The sequence below is a fragment of the Serinus canaria genome, chromosome 3 (assembly GCF_022539315.1).
Source record: "Serinus canaria isolate serCan28SL12 chromosome 3, serCan2020, whole genome shotgun sequence".
Lineage (NCBI taxonomy): Eukaryota > Metazoa > Chordata > Aves > Passeriformes > Fringillidae > Serinus > Serinus canaria.
In genome coordinates this window covers 77990099-78007326 of record NC_066316.1, presented here as the reverse complement: position 1 = coordinate 78007326, position 17228 = coordinate 77990099, and the positions used below count along the sequence as shown (strand labels likewise).

The following is a 17228-nucleotide window of genomic DNA, read 5'->3' as shown; positions in this document are numbered from 1 at the left end:
TACGAGCTTGCTCCTGGCAATGAGAAATACGTGTGTGAGATTCCTGGATGTCTGCTGCCAGTGAAACAGCTCCGAACTGCGGCCGGGTGGAGCAGGATGCTCTCCAGGATATCCAGGCGGGACGGAGCTCGACTCGATGGTTCGGCGCGGGCGGCGGGGCGCTCTGGGCGGCCGCGCCGCACTCTATGGTGCGATGGGAGGAGCGGCGGGGCACGGCGGGCGGCCCCGGCCCGGCGGTCCTGAAGCCTTCGGCGAGCACCATGACGCCTCCGAAAGGTAAGGCCGGCGGTGCGGGGCACCCGGCAGGTCCTGCGGCTCCCGGTGGGCGGCACGGCCGGAGAACGGGAACAATTTTTACCCGCTTTCCCAAGAGGAAACGCGACCCGCGCGCAGACTCCCCCTGCCTCCCCCGTGCCAGAAGGAGTGGAACTGTCCTTCCTGCTGGGGGCTGTGGGACCGGACGCCACCACCGCGGAGCGAAGGGGGGGAAGGGGCTACGACGGGCCGCGGGGTCGCGCTGGGGAGGGGCTCTTCCCGCCTGCTTTCCCGCTCTGCCGCTCTCTTCCCGCCGCCCGGGAGCTTCTCGCCGTGCGGCGCCGCTGCGTCCCCGGCGTGTGGGCGGCGGGTGCTCCCGGTATGGGGCTTGCCGGGTCCCCGGAACACCACCACCTTTAGGATCCGCCACAGTCTCGTGTCCTTCTCTACCAGTTCCCCTCTGGCAGCGTCTGGCCGTGGCGCCGCATCTTTGGGGCTTATCCCGGGGCGCAGGCGGTCAGTGCACAGGGACATCCCCTGCGCCCACCCTGTGAGCACCGCAGGTGTCCCTGGAAGCGCCGCCGCACCCAGGTGCATATTGGAGTGTGTTTAGGTTGGACATTAGGAGGAATTTCTTCACAGAAGGGATAATTAGTTGCTGGAATGGACTGTCCAGGAAGGTGGTGGAGTCACCATCCCTGGAGATGTTTAAGGAAAGACTGGATGGGGCACTTTGGGACACGGTGTAGCTCGCTTCGTGGTGTTCGGTCATAGGTCAGACTCGATAGCACCAGAGGTCTTTCCCAACCTAATTGATTCCCTGATTCTCAGGGATTCTGTGTACAACGAGGCCAGAGCCCACACGGTCCCAAAGCCAGAACCTCGGGCAAGCCAGGAGGGCTTAAATCCGCCAGGACGGCGCCGCCTGCCCCCCTTCCAGCTCCCCCACGGAGGGCCTTGCCCAGGGTTCCCCAGCTCCAGCAGGGACTTGGCGGGGCCTGGCAGGGTGAGGGGCAGGAGGCTCCAGCAGTGTGTGCCGGGCGCCTGCCACCCAAAATAACCGGGCAGGCAGCGGGCTGTGCTCCCATGCCAGGCTTGCCCGGGGCTGCCTTCCAGGAGCCCTGGCAGAGCCCTTAGATGAGTCGTGGAGATGTGTGGGAGGCTCACACTTTTATCCTGAGGCTTTTGGCCTGTCTGGTCCCTTTTTGCCACAAATAATTTCATCCAGGTGGGATTTACTGGGAAAAAAACCAAAAGCTTCTTCCAGCTTTTCTTCAGGCAGGTGTAAGTTCAGATTTATCAGCAGAAGTTATGGGTGCCCCAACTATGCTTTCTTCTTCCCCCCTCACTGCACTGGTACTGATCCACACATGGGAGCCAGCTGAAGAAATGTCCAGGCTGAAAAGAATTACAAATACCTTTTTACATAATGCTGGAACTATCTAGTCTAGATACTAGATTTGTTATGTCTTGCTGCCTTTGGCTTACCCAAGTTTCCAAACCATTGCCAAATCGGGGCTTTTTACTCTTTTTTTAGGAGTAGTTACTAGAGGCAAGGGTTAAGTTTAGCTTTAGTTTGGTGATGCATAGACTTAAAATCTTTGTGTGTCAAATCACAGCATTAATATAATTTCTGCCAGGACTGAAACATCATTTGAAGATACATTATTGTAAAACCAGAGGGGTTTAGTTATATTTCCTGGTTGTTATGCCCTTGTATTTCCTCCCCACAATCCAAATTTAATTTAAAAATGGGTTACAGCTTGTAAATCTCTTCTAAGCATTGTTAGTCCAAAAATTAATTACCTCTACCTTTTAAAAGTGGTTACTGACGTGGGTAAGATTTTTATCTATGAGGAAGTAGCTAATTTAAATGATTGCAGTGGCAGGAGGTATTAACTGTACCTTTCAGAAATGTTATGCAATTGAAGACATCTCTGGTTTGAAAGTAACATGAACCAAAGCATTGGTCGCACTGGATTCAGCAACTCATTCCTTTATTAAAGGAACAAAGTTATTTCAAAACTATTTATCCTGTATCTCATTCCCTAATCAGCAGAGGAATACAAACTTATGCCAAGTAAAACACGTTTCTTTAGGATATTTAGACATGACAGTGGCCCCAGAGGTGCTGCTGAATGACCAATACCCACCAGAGAGATGCCAAACATAACAATCTACCAGTGTGAAATAGGATTTTGTAGAAGCCACACATTTGCTGATGTCTTGTGCTGGGCCTTGCCTTTGTGCAGAGAAATCCCATTTGGAGTTGTGTGCTGTTCTCCTAGGTGGTTCAGATGCAGGCTCAGCATTCCCTGACCTGGGAATGCACTGGAGTGGTCTGATGGAGCTCTCAGGCCTTGGAGGCCGTGGATGAATGAAAAACTTCCTTCTTCCAGGGGACCTTGGACGGGCTAACTCCAGAATTTTGCAGAATATTAGTTGGTCCAGGTCAAAACTGTTACAAGTATTGCTACTGTTGTAGGAGTATATCAGTGGGGAAGACAGAGGGGATGACACAAATGATACACAGTCCTTGCCTGATTTAATTTACTGCAAGAGCAGTAAATTAAACCTTAGACTTTTCCACAGGGTTTTTTTTCAAGAAAGTTCTTTTTTCTCTGAATGGTGATGTCCCATCACCATTCAGAGAAAAATCTTTTACTAACTTAGGTGGAAAATAGGGCTGACAGAAATGCTGCCTTTTTTATTAAGATTTGCTAGATTTCTTTGCTTATACTGAACTTTTCCTTTCTTTTTGCTTTTGCTAGTCTGCCAATGCTGTTTTTGTCAGTGTTCAGTATATTACACGAAGAGGATCAGCTGCCATTTCAGAGCGAGTGTGTACTGTCAGCTAAAGAGCAAGAAAGCACAGAAAAACTTTTTGATTGTTATTAGATAAATGTTAATGTATGATTACTTTTTTCTACAATGAAGGATGATTACAAGGGCAAAAGAGCATCTAATTTTCTAATACTTGAAGTTCCTGTACAAGCTTCTTTGAGAAGGCTGTAAAATTTAACCAAAATTTTTTTATGGGAAGTATTTCCTAACATTGTAATTGTTGTCTGCTGACACAGTGGTGTTTGATACACCCCTCCAGCTGGAGAACACAGTGTTTCAGTTCTTAAATTAAAATGGGGGTCACACTGAGTTGTCTCCTCTGTTTTGTTTCAGAAAATGTCAGCTTACTGTTCAAGCTGTACTGCCTCACGGTGATGACCCTGGTCGCTGCCACATACACGGTGGCACTGCGGTACACCAGGACAGTGGAGACAGAGCTCTACTTTTCAACGACGGCCGTGTGTGTCACTGAAGTTATCAAGCTGTTCCTGAGCTTGGGCATCCTGGCTAAGTAAGTGTGGGAGTGCTGATCAGTGTTTTGAAAACCAGTCCTTGCTTCTAACCTCACATTCTCGGGTCCTGAAGTGCAGGTATGTTTGAGAATGTGGCTGAATAATGGTGCTGTGGAAGGGTAATTTAGAGCAGGTTAGAGCTTGTGAGTCCTCATCAACTGAAACTGCTTTGTATACAGCACAATATTCAGGTGTATCCTTTCTACATATTTTCTATTTTTGTATGCTTTGGAATCAGTTCAGAGTCAGCATGGATTATCCATGATGTTTTGGTCTTTAAGATGTTGGTGTAGATGAAAGTTGGACTTTGATCATCTGCTGTGAGCCATCCTCTGCTGAGTTACATAAAATTCTAATGTTCCTACTAATAAATTTTCCCAAACAATGTTACAGACAGACATTTTGCTGTGTCTAATAATCTGCAAGCAATGCTGAAAGACTGTGATCAAAAAATATTAGTTTGTGTAATCCCAGACTGCTGCTAAGAGCTAGAACTTTAGTCCATGCATGAGCATCTCAAGTAGGGAGTCTATCAGTCTGGTCCCTTTTCTCCTTTTCAGCTTCACTGTGCTACATCCTTCCTAAGAAGACTCTTTATATTCTGGACTTTTCCAAAGCCCAGTTCTTTCTGCTCTGGGAGAATTTGTTCTTTTAGGGTCTCTGTTTCTCTTTGTGGCTTGTGGTACATCAGAAGTCTAGCTGTTATGTGCTACAGGATCATGGAGTCACATGATGTACTTCAGATTTTCATCAGCTCTTTTCCTCTTAACACAAAAATGGCATTTTACTTGCTTTACAAGTGAGGCAATATTTGAATTTGTAAGGCAACTGTGACAAACTGCTTTTTTTCTTTAACCTTTCATTAAATTGAATGTGTTAGAGAAGACAGATGTGACCCGTGGGGAATGTCTATTTTTCTTTACATGCACCCTGGACTTCTCTGTCAGCACAAAATGCTGGCAGAAATGGCTCTGCTGGCACGTGGTTCTGCTGTGGTTCTCGCTGTTGTGACCAATGAGGATCTCACTCCTCTCTGGACACTGTAGCAGTTTATGCTTCCCAACAGTGAGGGTAGAGGGCTACCTCTGGGTAGCCTCACCTGTGTGGGTAATTTGTCAAATCTTGTGCACCTGGGATCCAGGCTGTTTATAGTACTCCTAGTGCAGCAGGGCAAGCAATCCCTTTTGTTAAGGATCTGTAATATTTTGTTGATTAAGTGTATGAATGGTCTTTTTTACTTGCAATAATTAAAAACTAAATTACTTTTAACTCAGAAAGAAGTCTTAGCATGTTGATGTTTTTAGAACAGCCCTGCACTGCAAAAAGTCTCTGTAGCCCATTATTTTCCTTTGTCAGCAGAGGATGTGTAGAATGGAAGTGTAGCCAAGGGGGCAGGCATGGGCTGAGCTTTCCTTAGCTGGTAGCAGAAACTTATGGAGCCTGTTGTTTTGTGTTGACAGATATGATGAATAATCTTTCCTCCTTCATTTTGCTTTTCATAACTCTACAGATCTGTGTTTTCATCACTGATGTATTTTCTAAGCCAGGAGTCCTAGTTTAATTTTTCTGGGATCATCATAGTACCCATCCTTAGCACATTTCCAGTATTGTTACATCCCTTTTGAAACATGATCCAGAGCTGCATGCTGTGTTTGGGATGTGAACATGCTGTGGCAGAGGGTGAAGGTGTTTTCTCTCTTGGCCTCAATTCCTTTCCTAAGGATTCTGCTCATTTCTCTGAAGCTGGTGCCATCCTTGAGCTGGTGCCATCAAAGAACTACTTGCATTTTTTTGCCAGGTGCCCATAACTAGATGAGAGAAGGTAGCTGTATATAGGGGTGGCCATTTCTTATGGTTCTTTCTCATTTATTGACACCTGAGCCTTATTTACCAGTTAAAATGGGAAGAATCAGATTCCCTGAGCTCTGTGGAGGTTATAATGTCTTTTCTGATCTGGTCAGCTGGTGGGGGTTTTGTCTCCATAGCTGAGGAAGAGATGGGCACCAGCAGACACTATTCATCAGGCCATGCTCACCTCTCCTTGGTAATGTGTCTGGCATACTGGTGGGTCCAAAAGTTGCCAACTTTCTAGTAACCTCCCCTTTCAGATCACTTATGAATATGCTGAACAGCATCAATTCCAGCACAGCTTCTTTCTCTGTCTCCTTTACAGCTTCCTTCAGTTTTAAATCCTAACCAATTTGTCTCACCCAAGGTAAGGTGCCTTTGTAGTTCAGTAACCAGTCCTGTTTTTTTACTGTACAGCAGCACACATTTGTGTGGGTACCTTTGCTTTTTGAAAGAGATAGCCTTGGTAACTGCAGTATACAGGATACCAGAGTACAACTCTCCCACTGTTCCAGCTGTCAGATTTGTTTCCTTACACATTATTACATGATGCCTTCACTGTTTACTCTTAAGGCATCTCCTGGAGGGCACATTGAATGGATGAATGCCAAAGAATTGTCTTTCAAAAGAGAAGCTTATGATAGTTTAATCTGTGCTAATCGTTAGCTGAAGTATACTCTCCATTTGTCATGCTTATTTAAAGTCCTGTTCACAATCTGGTAATAGCATTTGCTACATTCTTAGCTGGTACATAACTACTTAGTAATGGATGAAGAAAAGCAGAGCTGTTTTGCAAACTCTAGTTTTAACTTCAGCTTTTCTAACAAATGTGTTTTTCTTTTGCATAACTGAAAGTTATTAGTATCTCTCACCTCTTCATACATAGAAATTTACTTTGTCAATGGGGTAATGAATTTATGAAGAGGGAAATGGCTTTAAAGTGAAAGAAAATAGGTTTAGGTTAGATATTAGGAATAAGTTCTTTAATGTGAGGGTGGTGAATCTCTGGAACAGGCTGCCCAGAGATGTGGTGGATGCCCTATCCCTGGAAGCGTTCAAGAGCAGGCTGGATGGGGTTTGGAGCACACTGGTCTAGTGGAATTTGTCCCTGCCCATGGCAGGGAGGTTGGAAAAAGATGGTCTTAAGGTGTCTTCAAACCTGAACCATTCTACAAAGAAAATTGATTATGTCTTAAAATTCAAACCTAGATCAACATCAAGAAAGCTGAATTCAAGCTAGATTTTTTTTTATTTTCTAATTTGATCTTGCTGCATACTTCTTTGGGCACCTAATTTTGCATTATCAGTTGTACATGGAGGTTTGCTTTAAGTTGTTTTTTGGTCATGTACTGAATTCAACTTAGAGATTCTTGGTAAGTGCATGCTTCAGAAAGCACATCCACTGCACAGATGAACTATTAGATAGTTTATCTTGTTCTCAAAAACTAAAGGGAAGGTGGTGATTATTAGACACATGTTATTCTTCATTGCTGAATTTTTGTTCTTGAAGTCAAAGTAGACAGAAGTTACTATTGCTGCTGTGACTTTAAAATGTGATCAGCAAATTCACTGAGCATGATCTGGAACAGAAGCAGTTTAAATATTATTTTAAATATTATTTAAGTTTTTTTAAAAATTATTTTACAGTTTAAATATTATTTTCTTGTTTGACAGCCCACCTTAGTAGCAATGAATAGAAGAAGTTATTCCCGTGTGGGTTTTTTTTGGTTTTTTTTTTTTTTTTTGTTTTTTGTTTTTTGTTTGTTTGGTTTTTTTTACTTCTTATTTTCATAGAGTAGAACCATGTATGTGGTAAATATGTTTTATTTTCAGTTAGACATTTGAGATTGAAGTGCTTTAGTCCAGCTGTACTTGGGAATTACCCAATTTTCTTGTACATCTTCCAATCCTAGACAATGTAATAAATACATTGAGAAATGGAACAAACCAAAAAAGTCTGCCCATAATATCAATGACTCCTAACATTTTATACAGTTCTGTATCTAGTGCAATTAACCATGGTGAGCTGTAGCATGAACTCTTCCTCTTTCTTGTGTTGCAGACTTCACTTTAAGTGCTACTTGTCCATGGATTTTTCTTGCCACAGTTGTTGTTGCCTGTGGCCAGACATGTCTGGTTGTTGGTCTGTGCTTTCTGTTATGAAAAAATACAAAAAGAATCACTTGCAGCTGCCTGTATAACGACTGCTCTCCCTACAGGAGAAAATAAAAGAGGAAAAGGAAGTATATGCTTGGTGCAAGTAGGGAGGAAGACCAGGAAGGAGAAAAATTTGGATGGAAGGATCATGAGAGGGTAAAGTCAGTGAATTTTTGGAGAGGAAAAGTTGAACAACTGGAGTACAGAGTCAGTGGTTGATCAGGAAAGGAAAAGATGCTGAAACGAGGTGGTTAAAGCTATTTATTCACACAAGTGTGCAGTAGAACCACAAGGAGAGTTAAATTTAAGAGCAGTACAGCTTACAAGTTGAAAGGCCTGTGGGACGGGACAGGAATGATTTTGGATGTTGGTATTTGTCAGTGCTAAGTGAGAGAAGATTGGAAAGGGGAGCCATGGGAGAACTGGGAAGAGGACTGGAGCAGCAGCAACAAGTAAGCAGCAAATTGATTGATGTACAAGTGATAAGGGAATACCAGTATTGCAGAGGGCAGCTGTGAAAAGCTGAGTAGCAAACTGCAGAAGCAGCCAGCAGCAACACATTCTTCCCCGTTGCCTGCTGTGTCACACACTGTAATTACTTGAAGGAGAGATGTGAAATGTGAAGTCAAGGACAGGGAGCCCCCACACACCTGCCAGGCCTCTTCATGTGTGTGCTGGTGCTGGTCCAGCATCTTCCACAGCACAAGTGAGACTGGGAACCCATGGCTGACTGAGGAATGAGAGGTTTTTCTAGGTAAGAAGTGTGCAAGGGTGCAATCCTTTTTTGACTGTACTGTGAGGCCTAGTTTAAAGGGATCTAGAAAATCACGGGCTTTTGACATCACACACAAGCATTAATACCCAATAAAAAAGGGGAGATATGAACAATAGCCTTCTGTTCCACTGCCTGTATTGACACACTGCTACACATTAATGCATCTAACTTCCTGATTCCAGAATGTCTCTCTCACCTTCAGGGCTCTCAACTTGTTGAAGACCTCACTTGTTTTTTGCCAGTTAACCTTTGTTTTCTTTTATGAGCAGGAAGTACAACTGATTGTGGAGGACAAATTGTCAGCCCTTCCAAGGGATTAATTGATTTGATTTCTGTTTTGAAAGACCAGTTTAGGAATGCCCTCCATTATGCTAATATTTTATTTTGCAGAGAAACTGGAAGTCTGACAAGATTAATAACATCTTTAAAAGAAAATGTATTTGGAAGTCCTAAAGAATTGCTAAAATTAAGTGTTCCATCTGTGGTGTATGCCCTTCAAAACAATATGGCATTCGTGGCTCTTAGCAACTTGGATGCTGCAGTCTACCAGGTAATACAGGTTTCTATCAGTTCATTAGGCACACGTGTCAGGTATCTGCAGCACTCTCTTCAGCCTCAGTGTTAGAAGAGAAACTGTGCTTTGTTCCATTCAGAGCATACACTCTGCTGCAGAGCTCTGGATTTCTGAGCTAACACACTCACTGTTAGAATCACTTCAAATTCACGTTGTTGTAGTTGGAGATGTATGTGTAGGAAAACAATGAATATAAAAATCTGTCATTCTGTAGTTGAATTTTCTATTTTATTTTCTTGTTTTGGAGGAGTTTATAAAACCATGTTCTCTACACTACATTCCCATCTCTTTTAGGTGACGTACCAGTTGAAGATCCCTTGTACAGCTTTATGTACAGTCCTGATGCTGAGCCGTACCCTTAGTAAGTTGCAGTGGTTCTCTGTCTTCATGCTGTGTGGTGGTGTTACCCTTGTTCAGTGGGAGCCTGCTCAGGCTACAAAAGTACAGGTAAGAGTTAAAATTTTCCCTCTTCAGATAAAGTATAAATGATCCTTGAGCCTTGGCTTTCACCTTTATTGTGTACCAGTTCAGGCAGGCTTGTGGTATTGCTCTGGTCTCACTTGTTGGAAACAACGGATTGCTACAATTAGTATAGATTACCACAGCCATCATAATCTAATGCACCATCCTAGGAGTGTCTGAGTAATAGATTGTTTCCAGCAGTTGGCCTTGGTAACATTGTAATTGTTGGAACAGAGAATTTGGACTCAAAGTACTGGGAGGAATTAGGAACAAAACTCTGGCGCAGTGTGGGTACGTCATTTCAATACACCCTTCAGAGGCACTGACCTAGTACTGTTGTAGGGAGAAACAAGTGTCTTCTGTTTCTTAGGTCACAGCTGCTGCTCAGCTGCATTAGTGGGAAAGGTCGGCCATGCCTCTGGGGTACTGGCCACAGCCAAGTAGACAGTGCCTCTGAGCACTGTGAGAGTACCCACAGAAAGTGAAATACCAAACAGCTGCACTGGGCTGACTGAGGGACAGCCCTAGATGAGCAAGGGCATGTGGTGTTGCAGTGAAATGCTAATAATTTTGTTCTACTTAATGAAGTAGCTTTGTGCCCTGGTTTTGGCTAGGAGAGAATTAAATTCCTTTCTAGTAGCTGGTTCAGTGCTGTGTTTTGGATTTAGTGTGAGAACAATGTGGTAACACTGGTGTTTAAATTGTGGCTCAGTAGTGCTTAACCATGAGTCCAGGGGTTTTCAGTGTCTCCTGTTCTGCCAGTGAGGAGTGGCACAAGAATCCAGGAGGGAGCATGGCCAGGATAGCTGACCTGAACTGGCCAAAGGGATATGCCATACCATAGAATGTTGGACCCACACCCACTATGGAAAATCAGGGAATTTGGCCAGGAGGGGCTTATTGCTGCTGCAGGATGGGCTGGGTATCTGCCAGCAGATGGTGATCAATTACTTTGTACATCACTTAGTTTTCTTGGATTTGATATCTCTCTCCCTTTTTGTTAATACTAGAATTATTAGTAATTTTTATTTTTATTTAGTTATTAAACTGTGCTTATATCAACCCACAAAGTTACCTTTTGTTTTCAATTCTTCTCCCCACTGTGGGGATTGGGGGGAATGAGTGAGGAGCTGGGTGGTGCTTAGTTGCTGGCTGAATTTAAACCACAGGACTCTGGAATTGATTATTCTGAAGTGTTGTATCCTTTTTAAAATAACGGTTGATGTTGCAGGTGGAGCAGAACCCATGGCTAGGGTTTGGAGCGATTGCTGTGGCAGTGTTTTGTTCAGGATTTGCAGGTACAGTATTATTTCTGTATGTGGGCTGCATCTAAAGGACTGGAAAACTCTCAGCGCTTGAAACTGAACATTCTACATTTATTAACTCTCTTCCTCTAATAGTTTATTCCCTCTGCCCATAACTGTCTTCTACCTTTGGTAATTATGGCAGATTCATAACACGATTACTCGCATTGTCAAGCAAATGATAGGAGCATGTACCATTGGTTGTACACGATGCAACATAGAGGGCTGGTTTGCAATTGGAAGTGTCTTTCAAATGCTGTGAATAAGACTGTAGGGAGCAGCATAATGACTCACTCCGTGCATTTAATTAATGTACATCAATTTTATAAAGTTTACTTTGCAGTGAATAGCTCCCCTTTGGTGATGACGTGAAATACTTGCATTTTTTTTACAAAGGGAACTGAGCTCCTCACTCAGTTCTGTACCAGCTCAGCCCTGAAATACACATTGCCATAGTTCTTTAGGTGGAAAAATCTAACTGGGATGTAGAGGGAGCATGAGGAAGGCAGAGGAGGCAGGAAGCCTGGATAAACTCAGTGAAGGATTTTTGGGTTTGTTTATTTTTACTTTGTTGTACAACCAGTGTCTCCCCAGTGTAGTTTTCTCTCTGGCTTCTGGAGAAGGACACCAAAAAATTGGGACATGTGAACTGGTGTTCAGAAATAAAGAAGTGCAAATTACTTGTTAATTTGAAATTTGGCTCACAAGGGCATATTCCTCTGACTGTAAACTGGATTCTTCTCCTCTCCCCTGTAAAAAAAAAGGTACTATCAGCCACCTTTAGTACTGGAAAATCTTGCAAGAATGATCTTGTGCTGTGCAGAGATGCTCATTACTCATGGAGAAACATTCTGGTGGGTAGAGGAGGAGAGTGTCCTTCTTATTTGGTGTCGTTTCAGTAAAATAGGCACTTTGAAGCAGAAATACTAAATAAAACTGTGTAGAGCTCAGTCAGTTTTTCCTGGAAGGTTATGGATTTCCTCATTTAAATAATGCTCCAAAGCTGCAAGACAAACTACAGCCTTCAGAGTCTCCTAAAACTCCTGCTTTCCCCGGTAATGTGGGTCAGCAGCTGTGCTTCCAATGACCTGCAAATTCAGAGCACTGACAGGCTGATGCAGGCAGTGTGAGACACTTGGGGCTTTCTTCTCCTGCAAAAGGATTGCACCTTGGATTTCCTTGCTGACAGCTGAAGCTCTGGGGCAGCTGGGAGGGACTATGTGTTTCATCCACAGAGCTCCTTGTGCCCTTGGGGCTTTACATGTTGAAAACGTGAATTCTGTTCAAATTCCCTTCCTGTTCTTCCTTCCCACGCTCACATGAAGCAGTTATTTTGCTGTTAGACCTCCAGATTCTGGACTGACCATGTTCTATGGAGTGTTTTGTTAGTCCAGCAAAATGAAAAAAAGGTTGTGTGTGTTTGTCACTTAGAGATGGAAAATGAGTTTTTTCTTCTAATTGCTGATCCTGTGATAATTTCCAAGTATCCGAGGCCTCAGCAGTGCTTTTAAAAGCATTGGAGGGATAATTTAGTGGCAGATCCTTTGTGACTTAAAACAGTTCTGAGGAGTAGGTTCTCCTAATCAGCCCCCATTCTTTCCTTCTTCTTGTCTAGTGGATTTGTGAATTATATATTTGCAAATCTAGAAGTGTAGTTTTATTGATTTGCCTACTGTTTTGTAACATTTACAAGTATGGTTCATACTCTAGCCAAACTTCTGTTATATTGATTACACTTCATTGTAAGAAGACCTCTCTGGGTCTTCTCAGGGGGCAGAAATCTCAAGGTAATTATTCTGGGTTATTTTAAAGGCTGCAGTCATTAACAATACTAGTTTGTTATTGTTTACACTTCAAAAATTTATATTCTTATGAGATAATATAATATTTACTTGGTTTTGTAATTATTTGAACCCCTGAAATATGAATCTGCAATTTATTCACCATAAGTACTCACTGTATTCTATTAAATTCTAAATTGCATTTTTCATTAATAAAAGAGTAGAAAGACCTTCCTTGAAGGTAGTTTAGGGATTTTTTTGGGGGGGAGGGGTGTGTGCCTAGGGCCTCTAACACACGGGTCTTTGTGCCACCTTTGTTGGTTCCATATTATTCTCTCATATTGTATGAAGGATGGTGTGTGATATTAATCACCAATAAACTTCTAGTCAAGAGGGCTCTCACCAGAAGGTCGTGGAAAAAAAAAGTCACTGGTAAGAGTCCTGCAAACTGCTCTCTTTGTTTTGAAATGTAGAGGAAATTCCAGAGCTTGGCAGAGTCCTGATTGGGTGAGCAATGGTTAAAAAGGCAGGTGGTGAGGGCCTTGTCAAATGTCTGCCTCTTAGTCTGACAAATGCCTCCCAAGTAGAATAATGAAGAAGTATTTGGGGAGTTTCAGTAATGCAAATTGTAAAAATAATGCTCTTCAATGTGGTATTGAGAGCCAGAGCTTTAGATTAAAACGAATTCCACTTCCTGAAAACCAACCTGTATTTTCAATTAGCAGAAGGCCTCAGTTTTGATTTGCTCTTGTAATCCCCTGAAGCTGTGGTTTCAGAAGGAGCTGTTCTGCCAAGTGCTCTGCCAGCACAAAGCTCCTGAGGAGTTTTCAATTTCAGTACTGAGGTAATATAGATCCTCCCTTCCTCCCCTACCCTCTGAGAAAAATCAGACTAAAATAAATCTAAAACTAAAATCAACATAAAATTATTTTCATGGAGGCTGTGGATTTAAAAAGGGTGGAGATAGGAAAGGGTAAGGATAAACAGGATTGAGGGAGACCTTCCTGTTGAGTCAAAGGGGATCCCCTTGCTAAACTTAGCCCGATTTGACCAATGGTTTAGGCCTGAAGGTTTTAACTGCACTTAAACGTAACAGTCTAATTGAAACAATTTAACTAAAGAGTCTGTGAGACAGCAGTAACTCCTTATAGGGCTAAGTTAGTTACAAATCTGAAGTACTTTGGAAAGTGAGAGGAACATTCCTAGTCCCTTTGCTGTAGCATATTCGTGCTCACGCACAGCTGTAAAGGAGTTTGTACAAGGTGGAAAATGCCGCTCGAGTTCAGTGAAGCACTCCCATGGGATGCCTTTTCATCTTCTCAGCAGACCAAGGGTTGAGCCTTGAGGAGTGACAGCACCAGCCCCGGATCCATCATTGGTGTTCAGCAGTGGTCTTCCACAGACAGTGAACTTGAGAGTTTGCTGCCTCTCAGAGGTTGTCTGGTTTTAAAATGTGGTAAACCATGAATAATTCTTCTCACTGAAATATTTTTGGGTTTTTGTTTGTTTTGTTTTTTTCAGGAGTTTATTTTGAAAAGGTGTTAAAGAGTTCAGATACTTCCTTGTGGGTGAGGAACATTCAGCTGTACTTATCTGGGATTGTGGTGAATTTATTTGTTGTGTACATGTCAGATGGAGCCAAAGTTCTTGAGAAAGGGTTTTTCTATGGCTACACATACTACGTCTGGTTTGTTATCTGTAAGTATCTTGTAGTTCTTGTCTTTTGACATTGTTTTTCTTCTTTAACAACTGATTGCAGGAAGCTACAAATTCAGTCTGACACACTCTTAACTGTGTTTTGAGAGATTTTATTTAAAAGTATCATTTTCTTGGAAGTTATTCACTTATTCAATTTAAAATTGTGCTGAAACAGCAGCCTAAATAATTGACTAGCAAGCAGATAATTTTTAAATGAGTTATATCTTATTTACTGAATGCCATGTAGACATCCCATTCCACTGAACAATCTATTAAAACATTAACTAGGACAATGTAGCCCAAAGCAGGAGCACACTAGTGGAGTAAAATGCATCATTTCAAGAGTAACCTACTGCACCTGTACTTATGGTAACACATTATCTGCTTCCAGTTCTGGCCAGCGTGGGTGGCCTCTACACCTCGGTGGTTGTTAAGTACACAGATAACATCATGAAAGGCTTTTCTGCAGCAGCAGCCATTGTTCTCTCTACTGTGGCATCAGTCATCCTCTTTGGCCTCCAGATAAGTAAGTGCCTTTTTGCCTTTGATTTGGTGGCATGTTTCCTGCCTGCCCAGCCTCCTGCACACAGCTCATACCAAAGCCAAACCTCTCAGTTTTTCTGCTTTTAGCTTCAAGTCCTCTCCAGGACTCCTGCAAACTAATGCATCATCGGTCCCTGTTGTGGTGCACAAAGGTGCCTGATGACTCTGTGCTTTCAAAGGCATTGGTGCTTTCTTCTTTCAGAGGCATCTGCAGCTTCAAACAGAACGAACCTTTCTGGTTTAAACAGCTTTATTTTCATGCATCACTTTCTGAGGCAGTTTAGTGTGTGATACAGCTGTTTACCTGGGAGTACTGTTGATGGGTTATTATTTCTTGTTGGGTTTAGTGCAGCCAGTGCCAAATTAATTCCTCAGCTATTTCTTCAAGGGCGTTACACATCCCTAATAAGTTACACCCACTACTGCATTAACTTTTACTTTGCCCATCTGCTGTGGACACCACCCTGAGAGAAAGTCAAAGAGCAGCTGGGGTTGTGACTGACTGATGTGGTGAATATCTTTGAGAGGAATCAGCAGATGGCTCTGGGCTGTTCTGCAATTTTCTTCCCAGTCAAGTATGTGTCTGATACTGTGCCCAGCACTCCCGCTCAGTCCTTCACTGATTAGCGGGTAGTTTCCTACCTTAATCCTAAGATGCTGTGGGAAAATGGTGGGAAAACTAGCTTTTTTATGTAGTATTAGTGAGACAAAACTTAAGGAAAGTTTGCATTAGGAGAAAATAATCAGTGTTTGGCTGCAAAAGAGCACCATAAAGCAAGGGATGAAAAAAATTTAAAAACTTACTTGAGCAGCGTTTTCTTGACAGTTGACACAAATCAAACCTGGACTAATGACCTTCCTGTGAAAGCCTCATTAATAGAGTTTCTTAATAAGTCTGTCTAGACATGGAAAGGCAAAAAAGGTGTTATCACAGGCTACTTAATTACATCCACTGGCTTTTTATGATTTAAGTTTATTGTAATGTAAGCCTGTACAGATGGCAACTGGAACTGCAGGAGATGCTTTACTCATGCTTTTATGACCACCACCACCTCATTCTTGCTATGAGACCAAGTGGAACCATGTGGGGATTGTAAACACTCAAGAGATCCCAGTGACAGAGGATGAAGCTAAATGCTGTGACTTACCAAGTTTGCTGTCTTGTTTAGTTTTCAATACTGTCATTCAGATATCATAACTTACATGGCTTGCTGAAGGTTTCTTATATAAATGTATTTATTTAAACTATTTTGTCTCCTTTCAGCTGTTACCTTCTCCCTGGGTGCTCTCCTGGTGTGTATTTCTATTTACCTCTATGGATTACCTCGACAAGACACCACAAAAATCCAGCCCTCAGAGACTAAAACCTCTAAAGAGAGACTTGCTACTGTGTGATGTCCATAAAAATGGACAGATGGACAAGAGAAAATATGGACTTTGAAAAAAAACTGTGGGGTTTTTTTTTTTTTTTTTCAAAATTAGCCTTAAGCTAGTCATAAAATGGTTTAAGTGGGATAGACTAAAAGCAGAAGTTAGTTCTGTTTTACATGTGGAGTTTCCAGTGGCTGACACTGAGGCTGCACTGCAGCTGAGGAGCTGGCTGGGTATTTTATGGAAGGTATTCTTCATTCACATGGACAATGAAGAGTCTCATTTACAAGGAAAACCCAATGAAGGAACTGATCACTCAATTGTATATAATGTATATAATGGAGGGAAATTGGTTCTTTGTGTATTTGATAAACTGTCTTGCTCTTTGAGGGCAGAAATGCCTGAAAAGCTTCATAAAAAAAACTATTAAAAAAGCAACTACTGCCACCATTTTCTCTTAAGATACTTGGCAATTGCAGTTTGATTAATGACAGGAAGAGTTCCTCTTCTAGGGACTAAGCATGAGATGATGCAACTCTACAGGGAATACCCCTGCTCTGAGCATCACTTACCTCAGGGACTAGAGGTAGCCCGTGTTGTTTGGTTTAAAAAGTCAGATGAAAGACTCTGAAGCTGTGGCTTTCCTTTTATTCTTTAAGTGTTTTTTTCATATCAGCTGCAGGTGGTAAAGGGATCTTCTATGCATAGTATAAGGGAAGGTTTGTATTTTATTCCTGTACCTCTGGCTTAAGTGTGAATGAGTCACATGACATTTCTATCTACAAGATCTTTTCTCTCTCAACTTCTCTGTGCATACAGATGCTTGAAAAGGGCTCCTGTAATGCATGTTCACCTTTAATTTATCAGTGCCAACTGTGCAACTTCAACCTCCTTCCTCGTCTTCTGAGGCCTTCCAGATATTTCAACTCTACATTGAGGGAGAACTGACCCCGGCCTACTTAGGTAACTTGTTGACATTCACAGTGGAGTTGAAATGTGACCAATTTCATGTTCTTGGCCATGAATTTCATTTCTTTGGACATGAATTGTTTTACTTGAAAGTGGGGCATGTTAAACACAGCAGTAACAAACGTGCCTAAATTC

The 17228-nt window shown here is 42.4% G+C and overlaps 1 protein-coding gene across 1 annotated transcript; it reads left to right on the top strand.

Moving 5' to 3' along the window:
• Nucleotides 1-32: 32 nt before the first annotated feature.
• Nucleotides 33-16585, top strand: SLC35A1 (solute carrier family 35 member A1). Its single transcript, XM_050972377.1, has 8 exons — nt 33-276; nt 3433-3610; nt 8782-8941; nt 9260-9412; nt 10659-10725; nt 14034-14210; nt 14602-14736; nt 16018-16585. The coding sequence occupies exons 1-8, from the start codon at nt 48-50 to the stop codon at nt 16146-16148; spliced, it is 1230 nt and encodes a 409-aa protein (XP_050828334.1). The 5' UTR covers nt 33-47; the 3' UTR covers nt 16149-16585.
• Nucleotides 16586-17228: the final 643 nt, after the last annotated feature.

Bases quoted from the DNA above. Each gene is read 5' to 3' on its own strand.
- SLC35A1 (XM_050972377.1), top strand. From the start codon at position 48: ATGTCTGCTGCCAGTGAAACAGCTCCGAACTGCGGCCGGGTGGAGCAG. The intron at 3,611-8,781 runs GTAAGTGTGGGA...TTTATTTTGCAG, and splicing joins AGCTTGGGCATCCTGGCTAA to AGAAACTGGAAGTCTGACAA. The intron at 14,211-14,601 runs GTAAGTATCTTG...ATCTGCTTCCAG, and splicing joins CTACGTCTGGTTTGTTATCT to TTCTGGCCAGCGTGGGTGGC.